Here is a 20,147-nt window from a genome sequence, read left to right as displayed (position 1 = left end):
TCTCGAGAGAGAGAGACAAAAGAGCTGCAGAATTGCTGCACTCAACCAAGCAGTCTCGCCCACTCCTCTTTTTACCTGTGAAGAGGGGACATCACTTCCCTACAAACCATGAGTGACACAGAGATGACGGGTAATCCTTTCAGCAGAACCAAAAATCTTGCAGCATAAAAGTTTGAATCACATACAGTTATGGTGAACAAAGGAGCCTCATCTTCTGTGTGACAATCCCATAGGGTAAAAAGCCATCTATGCTGGGCCTACCTGAGCCCCTGGCCCCATCTTTGGCCAAGGGGGGTTGGACAAAGACAGAGGTGCCTTGTCACTGGACTGTGCTCACCTAGTTTGCATCAGGGTGCAGGAAGGGGGTTAACTCACTTCAGGTATTTATTCAACACAGGTGCTATTTTCCTTCCAAGAGGTGATAGACTTAGGTCTGTGGTTTAACAAATAGTTAACCACAGGGATTTTTTAGGAAAACAAGAGTCAAACCTTATTCTTTCTTCTCTGGCAAAACAGTATTGCAAGATTTCAGCAAATTTTGGTTGCAAGCTTCTACCTGGGCAGGGGCAGCCGCTACTAGTGGGGGAAGGGATAGTCAACAGAGACATTGCAAGAAGGCAAATAACTCTACTCACTCTGAAAACAAAACCTGTTCAAGGAGGGGCCTGAAAAACACATACGAAATAGGGGTTTAAGCCTTATTACCTTTGGAACTTAGTGGAGCCAAGAACCTGGAGGCTGTGGCCAAACAGCACAAAATATCTTCTCCAGGTTGACTGTGAATCAAGCAATCTTTGCAACAGAAAATACCTAATAATTAACTGGGTCTGTCTGTCCTTTTTCAGTTTGCTTTGTGATACACTTCTTGTGCTCAACACTTCTATCTCTAAAGCAGTAGTCATCAAACTCCTCTGCATTGAAGCCTCTGGTGGGCTTAAAAAGACTACTATCCTTCCCCCCCACCCATCCCCACCGTGTTTCTGATTGGGTAGGTAGGTAGGTCAGGGGTGGGGCCACAGAATTTCTAAAAGTTCCCAGGTGATTCTGGGGCAGAACCACATTTTCAGGAAAAAAAGATATGCTTTAAAGGTTGCAGTCTTTTCTCAGCGGAAAAAATTTAGTAACAATTAGTCTGCTAAAAAAAATTTTCTGGGGCGCCCGGGTGGCTTAGTCGGTTAAGCGTCCGACTTTCGCTCAGGCCATGATCTCGCGGTTTGTGGGTTCGAGCCCCTCGTCGGGCTCTGTGCTGACTGCCAGCTCAGAGCCTGGAGCCTGTTTCAGTCTGTGACTCCTTCTCTCTCTGACCCTTACCTGCTCACGCTGTCTCTCTCTCTCTCCTAGAAATAAATAATAAAAATATTAAAAAAAAATTTTTCTATTTGATAAGTACTTAACCACCACTTAAAACTAGTTCTCTATCTTGGCCCTGCACTTACCAGCACCTGGAGGGCTTTAAAAATTCCTGCTGCCCAAACCAATTTAATCAGAATCTCCATGGGCTGGACCTAGATATCAGTATTTAAAACAATTTTTTATAAGTTTTTTTTAAAAATGTTTATTTATTTATTTTGATTGAGAGAGGGAGAGAAAGAATCCGAAGCAGGCTCGCACTGTCAGCACAGAGCCTGATGCTGGCCTGGAACTCACCAACTGTGAGATCATGACCTGAGTGAGATCATGATTCAAGCAGAAGTCAGACGCTTAACCAACTGAGCCACTCAGGTGCCCCCTGATATCAGTATCCTTAATGTTTCCCAGGTGATTACCAAGTGTATGGAGCACTATTTTAAGAGGTCAGTCATGGAGAACTTCAGCTCATAGGTTGTTCTGACAGGTGAAGGTGTGTTTGTGTCCTGGTAGCCTACCACATTGTGTCAACATGGGTTTCCCCACTTCTTAGATCTGCAGCAGCTTGTTTTCATGTCAACACAAAAAATCTGTACTTGTTAAGTATCAGACTAAATATAATGAGATTCAGCAGGTATCAATAGCAGACGTAGCACAGCTGCTATAAAGGGTATGCATTAATGTGAACAAGATTCCCCCCCCCCCCCCCCAACCCCAGCCAGAGATTCTGATTCAATGGGTCTGTGGTAAAACCCTGGAACTGAGCAGGAGGCCCTTGAACCAACCAGGCTTTGAGAAATACTAGGAATGGAAAACTCATGGGTTTGAAATGGGGGTGGGGGTGTGTGAATTCCGTTGTTGGTGACTTTGGGCAAGTTACCTAACTCTCTAAACCTGTGTTGACTCATGTTGTTTTCTTTTTTGTAATTAAAAATTTTTTAAGTTTATTTATTTTTGAGAGAGAGAGCATGAGCTGGGGAGGGGCAGGAAGAGAGGGAGACACAGAATCTGAAGCAGGCTCTAGCTTCTGAACTGTCAGCAGAGAGCTCAATGTGGGGCCCAAGCCCACAACTGTGAGATTATGACCTGAGTCTCATGGACCTGAGCCAAAGTCGACCCTCAACCGACTGAGCCACCCAGGTGCCCCTGTTGACTCATGTTTATAATGTTAATAATACCTACCATGCAAGGTTGTTATAAGAATTAAAGAAAACATACAAAGAATTAGTGCTAGGTACGAAGCATGGCAGGTACCAAACAAATTTTATACATGTTATGAGAAATATGGTCTGGTGAAGAGGTTAAATATACATTCAGATTCTTCCAGTTCTCTTTCAACATAAAAAAACCCCAAAGAACAAAAAACCACATACACAAAACAGAAATCCCACTGGCTGGACAATACCCTCTCAGCTTCTGGAAGAAATCATCAGATGACAATTTTTAAGTGTTCTGTGCCTTTATGAAGGAGGAGGATCTCTGGAGCAGAGTTTCTGTGTCTTGTAAATTATTATTGAACATACTGGTCCAGGGGCACGTGGGCGGCTCAGTTGGTTAAGCATCTGACTCTCGGTCTTGGCTAAGGTCATGATCTCACAGTTCGTGAGATGGAGCCCTGGGATGGGCTCTGCGCAGAGCCTGCTTGGGATTCTCCCTTTCTCCCCCCTCCCTCTCTGCCCCTCCCCCACTCAGGTGCGTGCACTTGGGCGCTCACGGTCTCTCTCTCTCTCACACACACACACACACACACATACACACATGCACACACGCGCGCGCGCGCGCACACACACACACACACACTAAATAAGAACTTAAAAAAAAAAGATACTGGTCTACACTCACACTTTGATAAAAAGACCTGTTGATGGGAGTGTCTGGTGGCTCAGTTTGTTAAGCCTCCAATTTCGGCTCAGGTCATGATCTCACAGCTCATGAGTTTGAACCCTGTGTTGGGCTCTGTGCTGACAGCTCAGAGCCTGGAGCCTGCTTTTTTTTTTTTAATTCTTGTTTTTTACTTTTTACAAATAGTTTATTGTCAAATTGGTTTCCATATAACACCCAGTGCTCACCCCACCAGTGCCCTCCTCCATGCCCATCTCCCCCTACCCCCACACACCCATCAGTCCTCAGTTTGTTCTCAGCATTCAAGAGTCTCTCATGGTTTGCCTCTCTCCCTTTCCCCCACCATTTCCCCCCTTCTTCTCCCCCTTGTTCCTCCGGCAAGTTCCTCCTAATCCTCCTATACGTGCAAACATATGATATTTGTCCTTCTCTGCCTGACTTATTTCGCTCAGCATAACACCCTCAAGGTCCATCCATGTTGCTACACATGGCCAGATTTCATTGTTTCTCATTGCCATGTAGTATTCCATGGTATAGATAAACCACATCTTCTTGATCCATTCGTCCGTTGATGGACACTTAGGCCTGGAGCCTGCTTTGGATTCTAGGTCTCCCTCTCTCTCTGCCCGTCCCCACTCGTGCTCTTACTCTCTCTCTCTCTCAAAAATAAGTAAACATTAAAAAAAGACCTCGGGGTGCCAGGGTGGCTTAGTCGGTTAAGCGACCGGCTTTCGCTTAGGTCATGATCTCGCGGTTCGTGGGTTCAAGCCCCGTGTCGGGCTCTGTGCTGACTACCAGCTCAGAGCCTGGAGCCTGTTTCAGAGTCTGTGTCTCCCTCTGTCTCTGACCCTCCCCTGCTCACGCTGTCTCTCTCTCTCTCTCCTAGAAATAAAAAAAAATTAAAAAAATTAAAAAAAATTAAAAAAAATAAAAAAAGACCTCATGGTGAATTTCTTCTTAGGTTTAGTTCTGGGGAAAAATGTATCTCTAAATATCAGTCTTTTTCTCGAGGGCTTTTAATCTGTTTAATATCTTGGATCAAAATTTTATGAACCTGTGAGTTCATATATTTTTCCAGGGAAAGTATTCACAGCCTTCATCAGATTAAGGGAATCTATAGCTTGAAAAAAGGAAGCAGCTACTGATTTAGAGGCAAAGATTGTTCTTGTGCTAGGGTGACCAACTGTTCCGCTCTATTGGAGATTGAGGGGAGTGGGGGTGGGGGGATTCCTGGGACATGGACTTTCAGTCCTAACACAGGGACAGTCCCAGGCAAACCAGGACAAGTTGGTCATCCTCCCTCCTGCAGTAACTTAATCCGTGTTAGTGACTGAAATAGAGTTTATTGCTTCAGTAAAATTGTCAGAGTTCTGCTTTGTTGCCATGATGGGTTGTTACTCATGCTGTGTTTGAGTATTTCTGGAAGGACATGCATTTCGAATAAAATAGTCTGATTCCTTAGTAGACGTCTAGTGGAGCACAGCACCCACAGGAGCCAGCTGGGTGGGGACAAGGGACACACCCTCCCGGGGAGACGTAACCCTTGACCTGGGTAATAAAGCCGGGAGGTTTTTATTGTTCTTTTCAGTGACAAAACTGAGAGGGAAGAAAGATTGGGTCCAGGAGGATATGTGCACACCTGTGGTAGAACTTGGGTTTTGTGGCTAACTGTCCTCTTAAATCTCCCTCTTTTGTCTCTCAAGTGTCTAGCATGTTTTATGGTGTCTCACTTTGTTCAGAAGGGTTTTTTTTTGTTTTTTTTTAATAGTGTATTGTCAAATTAGTTTCCACATAACACTCAGTGCTCATCCCCACAAGTGCCCTCCTCCATGCCCTTCCCCCCTCCCCCCCACATCCATCAGTCCTCAGTTTTTGTCAGCATTCAAGAGTCTCTCATGGTTTGCCTCTCTCCCTTTCCCCCACCATTTCCGCCCTTCTTCTCCCCCTTGTTCCTCCGTCAAGTTCCTCCTAATCCTCCTATACGTGCAAACATATGATATTTGTCCTTCTCTGCCTGTTCAGAAGGTTTTAATTTTCATAAGATCAAGTCTGTCAGTCTTTTTCTTTATGACTTCTGACTTTTTTTGCCTTGCTTTCAAAGCCATCCTCACATCATGATTATAGCAACCTTTCGCTAGATTTTTCTGTGAAAGCAGCCATGCCTAATATGTAATAAATGAGTGTTGTGTTCCAATTAAACTTTTTATGGACACTAAAATTCGAACTTCATAGAATTTTCCTTGTTTTTAATGTTTTATTTATTTCTGAGAGAGAGAGAGAGAGAGAGAGAGAGACAGCGTGAGCAGGGGAAGGTCACAGAGAGAGGGAGATACAGAATCTGAAACAGGCTCCAGACTCTGAGCTAGCTGTCAGCACAAAGCCTGATGTGGCGCTCGAACCCACACACCGTGAGACCATGACCTGAGCCAAAGTCGGATGCTCAACCGACTGAGCCACTCAGGTGTCCCCAGAACTTTGTATAATTTTCAAATGTCACAAAATATCCTTGTTTTGACTCCCCCCTCCCAGTTATTTAAAAATATAAAAACAACAGTTAGCTGGCAGGCTATTTGAGAACAGGCAATGGGCTGGTCTTGGGTCATCATTTACCAACCCTTGAATTAGAGGATCAGGTTGTCAGCCTCCCACTTCTATAAATAGCCAAAACCAGATAACAAAATTAATCTGTGGACATAGTCCATTATTGGTGTCCAGACTTAAAACATAAAGACTCATTGCTAATCTCAACTCAAAACTACTCAAGCTATAATTTGAGGATATGGTAAATTATTTCTGTCCAGACTCAAACCATCACCTTTATTCTTAGAACTTTTCCTTCAAGCTTTATTCCTAAACAGATTTCCTGCAGCTATCACAAACTATTAAATAAATACAAAAAGAAAAAATAACCATCAATAGCAGGATGGGTGGCTAGTGTCTGTAGTTGGTGGTCCATTAGCTTTCAAACTGGGATATCAGAATTTTACCTTCTGTGACTTATCAAGTACAAAAAAGGCAGAGGGAAACTCAGGAAACTTCACAGAGTCTACTGCACAAGTTCTTTATCAACAAAATTATTAAAGAGGTAAGTTTCATCATAAAATTTACACATTAGTTTTTTCATTAAAAATGATCCCCCTGCTTTCTATAAAACTAGTATGTGTAGAACATTTGTAAAAGAACAATCCAAAGAAAAAATAAAATCACCATTATCTTATCTACAAGAGACAATTCATATATAATCTATGGCATAGTATGATTATTTTTTCATATGTGTATTTTGAATACTAACATTATTTAATACATTTTATGCATTCCCCATCTCCCAGTAATTCTCTCTCTCTCTCTCTCTCTCTCTCTCTCTCTGTCTCTCTCTCTGTCTCTCTCTCTCTCTCACACACACACACACACACACACACACACACACACACAGAGTAGGTTAGTAGAGTATCAGTGGTAGGTTACATTTCTCAAGAATTTTTAAAAGTAATGCAGGCAGACTCTGTCAATAAGCACAATACTTCTCCATTACAAATAAAAGTGTTGGACGAGGCGCCTGTGTGGCTCAGTTGGTTGAGCGTCTGACTTCGGCTCAGGTCATGATCTCATGGTTCATGAGTTCGAGCCTCGCATCCAGGTCTGTGCTGACAGCTCAGAGCTTCGGATTCTGTGTCTCTTTCTCTCTCTGCCCCTCCCTCACTTGTGCTCTGTCTCTCTCTGTCTCAAAAAAAATAAATAAAAAAGTGTTGGTTGAAAATGAAACATTAGAAAAACACCTCCTCAAGCTAGAATGGAATAAATGGAAATCTATAAGTTCCACCGAAGAGAAACACTAATGCCAAAGTAATGAGCAGGGGCTGATGCTAAAACATCAGGGGATTTTAGTCAGGAACACATGTAGACTCTAGGGGCTGAGGAATGGGTTTTAATACTCATATAAAGAGTAACTTTCACTTGTAAGAACTGGGAATCTGGAACGGATCAGTCTGTATAAAGCTTAGAGCCTGAGGAGTTGCCCAGTCTGTTTAAAATGGGTTAGAAAATATCTACCCAATATTCCAAGAAAGGAGCAGGGATGGTTTCCATCCACCTGGGGCTGAGGCTTAAAGAGGCAATAAAGAACATCTAGCAAAAAATTACTACTCCAAACATATTCTATTCACACATGAATTTGAACTTAAATAGTTGGCCTGATGTGAGTTTCCCAAGCTGAGAAATTAATATAAATACTAGTGTCTCAAGGATCTTAAGACTCCTAGAGCCACAGCAAAGGTAATTGAAGAACCAATATGAAGTACATGACCCAAGGCACAGGAATTCCTTTAGGAAAAAAAAAAAAAAAAGCCCTTCTGGAAATAAGGTCTTACTGAAAAATGATATGCTATGTGAAAAAATAATCCATCATGAAGGAGAACCAGCAGACATTAAAAAAGTGACCTGTATCCCAAAGATTGGAAATGATAAAAGAATATTTGAAATGATTAAAGAAATAAAAGAAGTAGAAAACATAATAAACAATGCAGTGAAAATGAATACATAGATTTAAAAGAAGAATCAAATTGGATTCCAAGAAGTGAAAATTATAGTCCTTGAGAGGAAAAAACTCAGGGGATGGGTTAAATAGCAGGTTAGTGAACCTAGAGAGAATTAGTGAAATGGAAAATAGATTTGACAAACTAAATAAAATTCAGTACAGAGAGAGAGAAAAGAAGGAAAATGTAAAAGAGAGGCTAAGATATATGAAGGAGAGAATTAAGATTTATCATTCAGTAGTAAGAAGCAGAGGAGGAAAAACTAGGGAGTACGAGGAAAAGAAAATATTCAGATGGTAGCTGTGAATATCCAGAGGTGAAAGAAAACTTGTCTTCAGATTTTTCTAATCAGGATAAGGATACATAATCCACATCTGGTTACAGAGTAGTAGTGAAACTGTGAGGATGTGGAGAAATTGCAACCCTTGTCTTGGGAAGGCAAAATGCTGCAGGTGCTGTGGAACACAGTTTGATAGTTTCTCAAAAAGTTCAACATCAAATTACTATTTGACCCAGCAAATTCCACCACTTAGGTATATGTACCCAAAAGAACTGAAAACAGATAATCAAACAAATGCTTGCACATAAGCTTCATAGCAGCACTCTTCACAATAGCCAAAAGATGAAAACAACCAAAATGTCCATCGATGGATGGATGAATAAACAAATTGTGGTATATCAAGAGAATGGAATATTATTCAGCCATCAAATGGAATGAAATACTGTTACATGCTACCACACATGAAAACATTATGTTAAGTGAAAGAAGGCATATATATTGTAGCATTATATAGTATATGATTTCATTTAGTCAAATATCCAGAATAGGTAAATCCTTAGAAACAGAAAGCGGATTCGTGAGGGGCGCCTGGCTGGCTCAGTTAGGGGAGCATGCAACTCTTGATCTTGAGGTGTGAGTTTAAGTCCTATGTTGGATGTAGAGATTACTTTAAAAAATTCTTTTAAAAAAGTAGATTAATGGTTGCCAGGGGTTGGGAGGAGGGGAGAATAGGGAGTGTTTAATGGGCATTTGGTCTCCTTTGGAGGGTGATGAAATGTTTTGGAAGTAGACGACGCAATGGTTACACAACATTATGAATGTACTGAACACTGCTGAACTGTGCACTTTAAGATGGAAATTTGAATTTCACATAAGAAAAAGAAAATAGACTTATAAAAATTAAAAAGTTTGACTTTTCAAAGAACACCATCATCATGAAAGTGAAAAGACAAGTCGCAAAATGGGAGAAAATTTTGGAAAGAAGATATATGAATGGCCAATAAGTACAGGAAAAGATTATCAACATAATTAGTAATTAGAGAAATGCAAATCAAAATGACCATGAGATATCACTTCACACTCACTATAACGGCTGTAATCAAAAAGACAAATTCCATAACAAGCTGGGGAGAGGATGTTGAGAAATTAGAACCTTTATACATTGCTGTGGGGAATGTGAAATTGTGTCACCACTTTGGAAAATAGTCTGGTAGTTCCTCAAAATGTTAAACAAAGTTAGCAGATGACCTAGAAGTTTCATTCCTGTGGGGAACTGAAAACATAATGTCCACACAAAAAATGTTTATAGTGGCATTTTTCATATTAGCCAAAAAGTAGAAAAAATCTAAATGTTCATCACATTTACTTGGCAATAAAAAGAAATGAAATTCTGACACACGCTACAACATGGATGACCCTTGAAAACATTATGCGTCGTGAAAGAAGCCAGACACAAAAGGCCATACATTGTATGATTTCATTTATGTGAAATGTCCAGAATAGACTAATTTATAGAGATAGAAAGTTGGTTAGTGGTTGCCTAGGGCTAATTGATAATCCCATCTTGGAAGCAACATACTCCACTTCCGCCATATTCTCTAGGTTGCATAGATCAACCCTGGGACAATACATAAGGGCACGAATACCAAGAGACTGGGATCGCTGGGTGCCGTCTTGAACCATGGTCTCATACACACGTTTTGCCACAGAAACAAATACCAAACAGACTGTGGCAGAGACTGCTTATTGTATCCTAATATTTTCCCCCTTATCCATAGTAATAAACTCCTCCTGATTTCAAGCTGGGTTCATGGATGCTTACACTGAATAAAAACTTCAATTCCTAACCCACTTTTGCAACTAGATATTGCTGTTTGATTAAGGTCTGGCCAAAGGGAAGTAAGAGGAAGTAATGTGTATTTCATTCTGGAATGTGTTTATTAAAGAGAGGGGCGGTCACCCTTCTAAGTCCTTTCATCCTGCTGTCTGTAATACGGATGTGTTGGCTGAAGCTCCATCTTGAACCATGAGGGCCAGGGTTGCATTCTAGGGCTGGTAGCAAAGAAAGTTAGAAGCAGCATGGGTTCCAGAGAAGTATAGCTTTACCATATGAACGTTATAACCTTTAATTCTGGGTTATGATATATTCTCTCTTATTTAAGCATCTGAATAGTACAGTATGTTGGAGACAGAATAAATTATGGTGAAAACTATAATACTCTAGTGAAGGACATAAAGGAAGACCCAAGTAAACAGAAAACTATACTATGCCCATGTTTGGGAAGGCAAAGAATATTATGAGAAATTCAGTTGTCTCTAGATTAATCTATAAAGTCAGTGTACTTTCAATCAAAATCCTGAACTATCACTTGTAGAATTTATTAGAATGACTCTAAAATTCTATTGCAAGACTATAGGTCCAAGAGTAGTCAAAACAATTTTTAAGAATAATAAGGAATGGTGCCTGTGTGGCTCAGTCAGTTGAGCATCCGACTTAAGCTCAGATTATGATCTCATGGCTCGTGGGTTCGAGCCCCGTGTTGGGATCTGTGCTGACAGCTCAGAGCGTGGAACCTGCTTCAGGCTCCATCTCTCTCTGCCCCTTTCCTGCTCACACACACACTCTCTCCCTCTCTCAAATATAAATAAACACAAAAAAAGTTAAATAAAGAATAATAAGGAGGGAGGGCTTTAAAGCATAGGCTTAATATCTAAAAATTAAAACAGAAAAGGGGGTGCATATGGGGCTTCAATTATACTTATAACATTTAATTAAACAGAAAAAAATATGTATAGTAAGTTTGGCTCTGTTAACATTTATTATGTTTGTGTACTGGGTACATGGATGTTTGTTTCTCTGATTTTTCTTCATAATGCCATATAATTAGGAATAAAATACCTTGTAGAAGGTGAAAAAAAAAGGAAGAAAAAAATAAATGGTATATGCCTCACTCCAAGGATTAATTCATAGCTTATTTCCTCAGTCTTATGCTCTGTCTTGCATCTCCTAAAATGGGGCAAAGGAATGTGATAGAAAAACGTGGGCTTTGGAGACATAAAACAGGAAATCTGGATTTATATCCTATGCCCCCCACTTAGTACGTGACTTAGGCAAGTCACATGCCCCCTTAGCCACATTTTCCTTATCTGGATAACAGGATAAAAATGCTACTGCCAAACTGCCCTGCAGGGTTCTCTCACTTCCTCTCTCTCTCTTTTAATTTAAATTCTTTTTTTTTTTTTTTAAATTTGAGAGAGAGAGAGAGGCAGAAAGAATCTCAAGCAGGCTCCATGCTCAGTGCAGAGCCCCAGGCAGGGCTCAATCTCAAGGAATGTGAGATCATGACCTAAGCCAAATACAAGAGTCAGGATGCGTACCTGATTTAGCCATCCAGGTGCACCTTCAGGGTTTTCTTTACCTATGATGACTACCATCAATAACATTAACAACACTTCTCTCTCAATAATTACAAGATTATAACATAACTCAAAAGCCATGTAGGAGAAACCAAGAAATTCAAAACCTGCCAGATGGCTTCTGCTTAGTTCTATAATAAAAGCCTCAAATATTGCACGGCGATGATTTGTATGCTCTTTTTTTTTTTTTAATTTTTTAATGTTTTATTTACTTCTAGGAGAGAGAGAGAGAGAGAGAGAGACAGCGTGAGCAGGGGAGGGTCAGAGAGAGAGGGAGTCACAGACTGAAACAGGCTCCAGGCTCTGAGCTGGCAGTCAGCACAGAGCCCGACGCGGGGCTCGAACCCGCGAACCGCGAGATCATGACCTAAGCGAAAGTCGGACGCTTAACCGACTAAGCCACCCCAGGCGCCCCGAAGATTTGTATGCTCTTTGATCAATAATGCTTTGCCTACATTTATGAAATCTTGCAAAATCTCCTTCAAAATATTCTGAAAAAAGTTTTGGGATACTGTTATAATGATTCATTAAGTGTGTGATCAGGCGGTGTTCTGCGTTTTCTGTGCACGGCGTGTGGTCTTACAGTGGATGGAGTGGGACACCTTGAGTTTTGGTTCCATTTTGCCATGGACCTTACCTTCAAAGTCATGCACTTAAGAAACATTAGAAATGTTAGAAAAGAAATGCTCATAAAATTCTTTAAGATTAGGGGAGAAACGCCAAACTGGCATGAAGGTTATTATCCTTTTCTGACATTCTCGTCATCATCACCATCATCACCACCGAATCTGGATGTGAATATATGGTGAGAAATGATGACTTTTAAAGGAAAAATTGACTATGATTTTTATCTGATTGATGTTCCCAAATGCTTAATTTCTAAATATTTCTTCCTGCTTCTTTCCTTTCTTTCTCCTGCTAGGAAAGGCACCAATGCCCAGACCCGGCTACAAGCCTCAGGAGCCCAACGGCTGCAGCTCCTATTTCCTGGGTCTTAAGGTACCAGAAAGTGTATGTACCACCACCATCATTTTTTAGTTGATTGGTTTTAACTAAGAAAGTCCAAGAGTTCTCACTGAGGGGAGTGATCATTTACGGAATATAATTGAGCAGTATAATTAAGTATTCAAAAAAATTTTTTTAATGTTTATTTATTTTTGAGAGAGAGTGAGAGACAGAGTGTGAGCAGGGAAGAGGCAGAGAGAGGGAGACACAGAATCCAAAGCAGGCTCCCTGCTCTGAGCTGTCAGCACAGAGCTCAACATGGGGCTCAGACTCACAAACTGTGAGATCATGACCTGAGCCGATGTTGGACACTTAACCAACCGAGCCACCCAGGCATCCTAATTAAGTATTTTAAATTGGGTTCAGAGTAAGGGAGATAATTTTCAAAGAAAGTATCCAATATCCTCTTATCAGGGGCAGCTGTCTCTCAGATAAGACCTTGTGTAGGGAACTTTAAAATCACCACTGCAAATACCAGCCGAATATTAGGGGATCAAACATAACTTCACATGAAATCTGACAAGTGTGACTTATTTAAATTAGTGAGACTTTTCCTATGATGTGCTGAAGCCATTGGCACTGAACAGTGAGAGCTGGTTGCTTTATTGTCAGGACTTTTGCAAGTGGTTGATCTCTTGCCTGGCAGCACCAAACCAGCTATGTTTAGAGTATTAAGATCATAGTAATCTGCACACACCCACCCCCAAGTATCCCCCACTCCCCACGCACACACATCCAGCCTACGGCTAAATACTTCTCATCACACTGCTGGCCATTTCTCAAACTACTGGCCTCCCCTGAAAACAAGTAATGAACTGATTTCTTTTTTTTTTTTTAATGTTTTTATTTCTTTCTGAGAGAGAGAGAGTGTGAGCAGGGGAGGGGCAGAGAGAGAGGGAGACACAGAATCTGAAACAGGCTCCAGGCTCTGAGCTGTCAGCACAGAGCCCGACGTGGGGCTTGAACCCACGAACCGTGAGATCATGACCTGAACCGAAGTCAGAAACTTAACCAACTGAGCCACCCAGGAGCCCCTAAACTGATTTCTTTTAAGACCTCATGGGGGCCCTTTTATCTTTCTTTACTTCAGAAAAGAGGTGTCATATAAAATGTAGATAGAAGGATTTCCCCTCTAAACTATGATTTTGGATTGTGTCATCATCAGGCTAGTCTTCACTTTCTTCTGATTCAAAAGATTTTTACTTTGTAATAGTTTTCTAAGCAGCATAGTGTTTATTCTTTTCATGAAAATGCTCCCCACTAATGTGGTATTTTTGTGCAAATTGGGAAAAGGTCCTCTTTCCTCTTCCATTTTTCAGAAATTTATCAGTATGTTATACTGATTTTGTTAGAAAAGGAAATTTGACTTCCATTGGCTAGGGGTTTTTCTTAATAAACATACAAATCTATGATATCTTCTGGAATGGTGCCCCCTTTGATATGACACTCTTGTGCACTGCACAACCTGCACAGATGTGTTCCCAGCCTCATCCACAATCATCAATATGTGTTTGGATACAGAAGAAAGACAATCTTTTCAAACATATATTTATATCAGAGAAACCTCTTTTCTGGCTAATATACTTTACTTGATACCAACTTAGTAGCTATGGAAGTGGCATTGAAACCTCAATAGTGATGTACAAATGGGCTTGGGAGTTAAGATGGTGGAAGGTAGGAGACCCTAGGCTGGGTTTCAAAGCCCATCCCTTGAACACAGCTAGATAAACATCAAATCTCTTTGAACATCCAAGAAGTTGATCTGAGGACTGAAAGAGCAAAAATGCACAACTAGTGGGATGCTTGGGTGGCTCAGTTGGTTGAGCATCTAACCTTTGATTTCAGCTCAGGCCATGATCCCAGGGTTGTGGAGTTGACCGCCCCCACCCCCATCCCCCATTAGGGTCTGCACTAAACCTGAAACCTGCTTAAGATTCTCTTTCTTGGGGCACCTGGGTGGCTCAGTCGGTTAAGCATCCGACTTTTGATTTTGGCTCAGGTCATGAACTCACAGTTCGTGAGATCAAGCCCTGCATTGGGCTCTGTGTACACAGTGTAGAGCCTGCTTGGAAATATCTCTCCCTCTCTCTCTGCCCCTCCATCAGTTGTTCTCTCTCTCTCAAAATAAATAAATAAACATGAAAAAAAGATTTCTCTCTCTCTGACCCCTCTCCTCAGCCCATGCTCTCTCTCTTTCTTAAAAAAAAAAAAAAAAAGGCACAACTAACGGTGAAAAAACTGCCACATTTTGGAAAATAGAAGCCTCAGAGAGTTGATTTTGGAGAGAGAAGAGCTGTGGGTGCTGTGATGGGGAGGGAGCCGTGGTCATGGAGCCCTGATCATGGGGTGAGAGGAAAAGAGAGAGAGAATGAACGTGCATGTGGGAAATTGCACAAGAAAAACTCTCCCCTAAAACCATTGTCTTGGAAAACGAGATGGGCTGAATAACGCAAATTTTTGTAAACAGTCGTGCACAAATCTGAAGTTTTGGAGGTCAGCACCATCGCCAGGGTCATGTCTGGCATGCTTAGTGAGGCTCTGGGGGGAAGGAGGGTGGAGACCCAGAAGTGGGCAGCATGGCCTGAGGATCCCCTGGGTCACACAGGGAGAAGCAGTTCTCCTGTGAGGAGTGCGTTTGGGCGAGGACGCACAGCCTCTCTGAGGGGAAAAGACCCAGCCAGCACCACTGAGCTGCCCTGTTCGCTAACACAGAAGTGGGGACACTGGCTGAGGGCGGCGAGCCTTGGTGCTGGCTTTCTGCCCTGCTTTACCATAAACTCCAAGCCTCTGTGTAGTCAATCACTCAACTGATTTCTGGGCCAAGCCGGCACTGGCCACAGGGCAGTGACACTCTCTCCCAGAGGATCAGTGCAGCTCTGTGCACTGTGCAGATCTCTAAAATTTGGAATTTTGAAACGCAGCCACGTGCCTGAGACAAAACACGGGAGTGTTGTGCCGCCCAGCAGTTGGAAAGCTCAGATGCAGGCAGGGTAAAGGCAGGGACCTAGCAGAAGCCGGGACACAAGAGGGGTGATTGTTTGCTCTTCTGGGAGGCCTTCCTGAAGAGTGGTGGGCACAAGCTCCTCGTTTCAGGCATGAGAGAGCAGGTGACACCATTTTCGCCCTGCCTGGGAGCACTGACGGACATCGGTGAACAAAACAGTGCCACCAAGAGGAGGGCGGAGCTACTTACACCAAACCCTGCCCTCCGGTGCCCGGCAGGTGCATCTCCACTAGAGCAAGTCCGCCTGAGAATCAGTGCAGCAGGCCCCAGCCCCAGAAGACTAGCACAAACCCCTCACGTGCGCCAAGTCTGCCAATCGTAGAGTGCTACAGAACTTCAGCTCTAGGGGAAATAGGATCTAGCTTCCTCTTTTACCAGCAGTGGTGATACAGAAAAAGCTATTTTATTATTTCATTTTGTTTTCTTTCTTATTTTGTTACATATATATTTTGGGTTTTTTAAAAAGTTTTTATTTATTTATTTTTTTGAGAGTGAGAGAGCAAGCAGGGGAGGGGCAAAGAGAGAAAGGGAGAGAGAGAATCCTAAGCAGACTCTGCACCGTCAGCACAGAGACCAACGTGTGGCTCAAGCCCATGAACTGTGAGATCATGACCTGAGCCAAAACCAAAAGTCAGGCATTTAACCAACTGAGCCACCCAGGCACCTCACGTGTGTATGTTTGTTTTTTTTTTTAATTTAGCTTCTTTCATTTTTATTTTGAGAGAGAGAGAGAGCACACGTGGAGGAGGGGCAGAGAGAGAGAGAGGAAGAGAGAGAATCCCAAGCAGGCCCATGCTGCCAGCACAGACCCCGACACAGGTCTCAGTCTTACAAACCGTGAGATCATGACCTGAGCCAATATCTGAGTCAGACACTTAATTGACTGAGCCACCCAGATGCCCCTTTTTATCTTTTTAAAAAAATGTTTATCTATTTTGAGAGAGAGAGAATATGAGTAGGGTAGGGGCAGAGAGAGACGGTGAGGGAGAATCCCAAGCAGGCTCCACACTGTCAACACAGAGCCATCCTTTTTGGCAAGGAAGAAGTCAGATTTTCACTCTTTACAAATGACATGATACTCTGTGTAGAAAACCTGAAAGACTCCACCAAAACATTGCTAGAACTAATACATGAATTCAGTAAAGTTGCAGGATATAAAATCAACGTACAGAAATATGTTGCACTTTCTACATCAATAATGAAGCAGCAGAAAGAGAAATCAAGGAATTGATCCCATTTATGGTTGATACTGTAATGGGTATCATAAGATACTTAGTAATAAACCTAACCAAAGAGGTAAAAGATATGTACTCTGGAAACTATAGAACACTTATAAAAGAAATTAAAGAAGGCATAAAGAAATGGAAAGACATTCCATGCTTATGGATTGGAAGAACATTGTTAAAATGTCTATACTGCCCAAAGCAATCTACACATAAGCAATCCTTATCAAAATAACACCAGCATTTTTCACATAACTAGAATAAACAATCCCAGGGGCGCCTGGGTGGCCAGTTGGTTAAGCATCCGACTTCGGCTCAAGTCATGATCTCATGGTTCGTGGGTTCGAGGCCCGTGTTGGGCCACATTTGGCTCTGTGCTGACAGCTAGCTCCGAGCCTGGAGCCTGTTTCGGATCCTGTGTCTCCCTCTCTCTCTCTGCCCCTCCCCTGCTCATGCTGTCTCTCTCTCTCAGAAATAAATAAAACATTAAAAAAATTAGAATAAACAATCCTGAAATTTGTATGCAACAACAAAAAATCCTGAATAGCCAAACCAATCTTGAAAAAGAAAAGTTGGAGCCATCATGCTTCCAGGCTTCAAGCTATATTACAAAGCTGTAGTGATGAAGACAACACAGTACTGGGCCAAAAACAGACACATAGATAAATGGAACAAAATAGAAAACCCAGCAATGTACCCACAACTATATGGTCCACTAATCTTTGACAAAACAGGAAAGAATATCCAATGGCAAAAAGATAGTCTCTTCAGCAAATGGTGTTGGAGAAACTGGACAGAAACATGCAAAAGAATAAAACCGGGTCACTTTCTTAATCCAAACACAAAAATAAATTCAAAATGGATGAAAGATCTAAATGTGAAATAGGAAACCATCAAACTCCTAGAGGAGAACACAGGCAGTAACATTTTGGACATTGGCTATGGCAACTTCTTACTAGATATATCTCCTGAAGCAAGGGAAACAAAAGCAAAAATAAACTATTGAGACCTCATCAAGATAAAAAGTTTATGCAAAACAAAGGAAACAATCAACAAAACTAAAATGCACCTTTGAGAATGGGAGAAGATATTTGCAAAAGACATATCTGATAAAGGTTAGCATAAAATGTATAAAGAACTTATCAAACTCAACACCCCCAAAAACAAATAATCCAATTAAGAAATGGACAGAAGACATGAATAGACATTTTTCCAAAGAAACATACAGATGGTTAACAGACACATGAAAAGATGCTCAACATCACTCATTATCAGAGAAATACAAATCAAAGCTACAATGAGATATCCCCTCACATCTACCAGAATGGCTAAAATTAACAACACAGGAAACAATAGCCAAAGTATGGAAAGAGCTCAAGTGTCCATTGATTGATTATATAAAGAAGATGTGAGATACACATCTGTGGGTGCACGTGCACACAGACACACAGACACACACACACACACGCAATGAATAGTACTCAGCCATCAAAGGAATGAAATCTTGCTATTCGCAGTGATGTGGATGGAGCTAGAATATATTATGCTAAGCAAAATAAATCAGAGAAGACAAATTCCATACAATTTCACTCATATGCGGAGTTTAAGAAACAAATAGATGAATATATGGGAAGGAGGGAAAAAGAGAGAGAGGGAATCAAACCATAAGAGACTCTTTATGATAGAGAACAAACTGAGGGTTGATGCAGGGAGGCAGGTGGGTGGATGAGCTAAATGGGTGATGGGTATTAAGTAAGGTACTTGTCATGTTGAGCACTAGGAGTTATATGTAAGTGTTGAATCACTAAATTCTACTCCTGAAAACAATATTATACTATATGCTAACTAACTAGAATTTAAATAGAATTTTGAAAAAAAAATGTAAACATGGATGGAAATTAAGATGGACGCACTAATGCTTCAGCAAGGGTTCACTCATGATCAAAATGTTCTCTTCTTCAGTCTTGAAGCTTCCCCTTTCCCTTTGCTTGTTTTTCTGTAAGATCCTTTGTTCCAGGAACTTGTTATGGTTGGCTGGCACCAGTGCTTGATATTCCTACTGAAACTGCCCAGATCCTGTATTTTCCTATAAAACCCCTCAGCCTCTTGTCCAGAGCAGGCTTTCACTCTTGGGGGCATTAGCTGGCTGCAGCCTCCTTTGTATGGCAAAGTAACAGACCATCCCCCTTCTTTATTCCCAAATCTGTCTTCGCATTACATATTTCAGCTCTGGAGTACAGACGCTGGTTTTTGACAACAGTATGCACTCTATTTTGGGAGTAATGTCATTTTGTTTACTGGTACAAGTATTGTTTAGGACTAGTTCAAGAATTTCCAGTCAATTGAACTGAATGATAACGACTACATTCTTCTAATTAATTCTCAGTTTCCTCTGCTGTGATATATGTTTTAGTTTCTGAAGCAAAGTAGTTTACTTCAGGTATCAGATGATAGGAATTTATCCAGAATTGCAGAGCCCAGGCTGTTGCCTAGCTTAATGAGTTACATTACCTCTTAATGTAACAATGGATTTTATTTTCTTTTCCTCAGAAGGTATTTTATTTTATTATTATTATTTTTTATTTTATTTTATTTTTAAAGAGCTTTTTAAAAAAGTTTATTTATTTATTTGGAGACAGAGAATGAACAAGAGAGGGGCAGACAGAGATGGAGAGAGAGAATCCCAAGCAGGTTCCAAGCTGACATCACAGAGTCCAACATGGGGCTTGAGCTCATAAACTGTGAAATCATGACCTGAGCTGAAATCAAGAGCTGGACACTCAACCAACTGAGACACCCAAGTGCCCGTATTTTATTTTTAATAGGCTTCACGCCCAGCATGGAGCCCAACATGGGTCTTGAACTCAAGACCATGAAATCAAAATGTGAGCTAAGATCAAGAGTGGGACATTTAACCAACTGAGCCACTCAGGGCACCCTGTCAGAAGGGCATTTTAAACTACCGCAGTTCATAGCCTGCTTTAGTGGCCTTGGAGTAAAAGTTCAAATAAGGGAGCATTTAAGGAGACACAAGTGGAAAGGATCTATAATAGCTGATTAATCAATCCCCACCTGTACCATGAAACCATATTTCCACAGCTTCCACTCAGGTTCGAGTTTATATTATCAAAGAACTGCAAAAGGTTCTAAGATGGTCTACCAATATCTAGATGCCTCGTTCCAAACTATTTCACATACCACAGAATGATCACTCTCTGTAATCACTCATCCTATCATGTTCCTTCATTGCTCGAGAGTCTTTATCAAATTTTTTTTTTACAAATAGTTTATTGTCAGCTAAGACATGGAAAGAGCCTAAGTGTCCATCAACAGATGAATGGATCAAGAAGATGTGGTTTATCTATACCATGGAATACTACATGGCAATGAGAAACAATGAAATCTGGCCATGTGTAGCTACATGGATGGATCTTGAGGGTGTTATGCTGAGCGAAATAAGTCAGGCAGAGAAGGACAAATACCATATGTTTGCACGT

General features: G+C 41.3%; 1 protein-coding gene across 3 annotated transcripts in view; it reads left to right on the top strand.

The window, feature by feature from the left end:
• PLA2G12B (phospholipase A2 group XIIB) overlaps positions 1 to 20,147 on the top strand; it is a 34,950-nt gene that overhangs the window by 1,183 nt on the left and 13,620 nt on the right. For 2 of the 3 annotated variants that reach the window (XM_039235218.1, XM_039235217.1), the window contains exon 2: positions 12,341 to 12,429. In XM_039235218.1, the coding sequence (XP_039091149.1) occupies positions 12,341 to 12,429 (89 nt within the window). The remainder of the gene's footprint in view (positions 1 to 12,340; positions 12,430 to 20,147) is intronic. The other variant, XM_039235219.1, reaches the window with a different exon arrangement.

This window comes from Hyaena hyaena, unplaced genomic scaffold (genome assembly GCF_003009895.1).
Source record: "Hyaena hyaena isolate Hyena2069 unplaced genomic scaffold, ASM300989v1 scaffold_97, whole genome shotgun sequence".
In the NCBI taxonomy this organism is placed as follows: Eukaryota; Metazoa; Chordata; class Mammalia; order Carnivora; family Hyaenidae; genus Hyaena; species Hyaena hyaena.
Note: the sequence above shows the minus strand (reverse complement) of the source record. Positions and strands in the feature narration are given on the sequence as shown.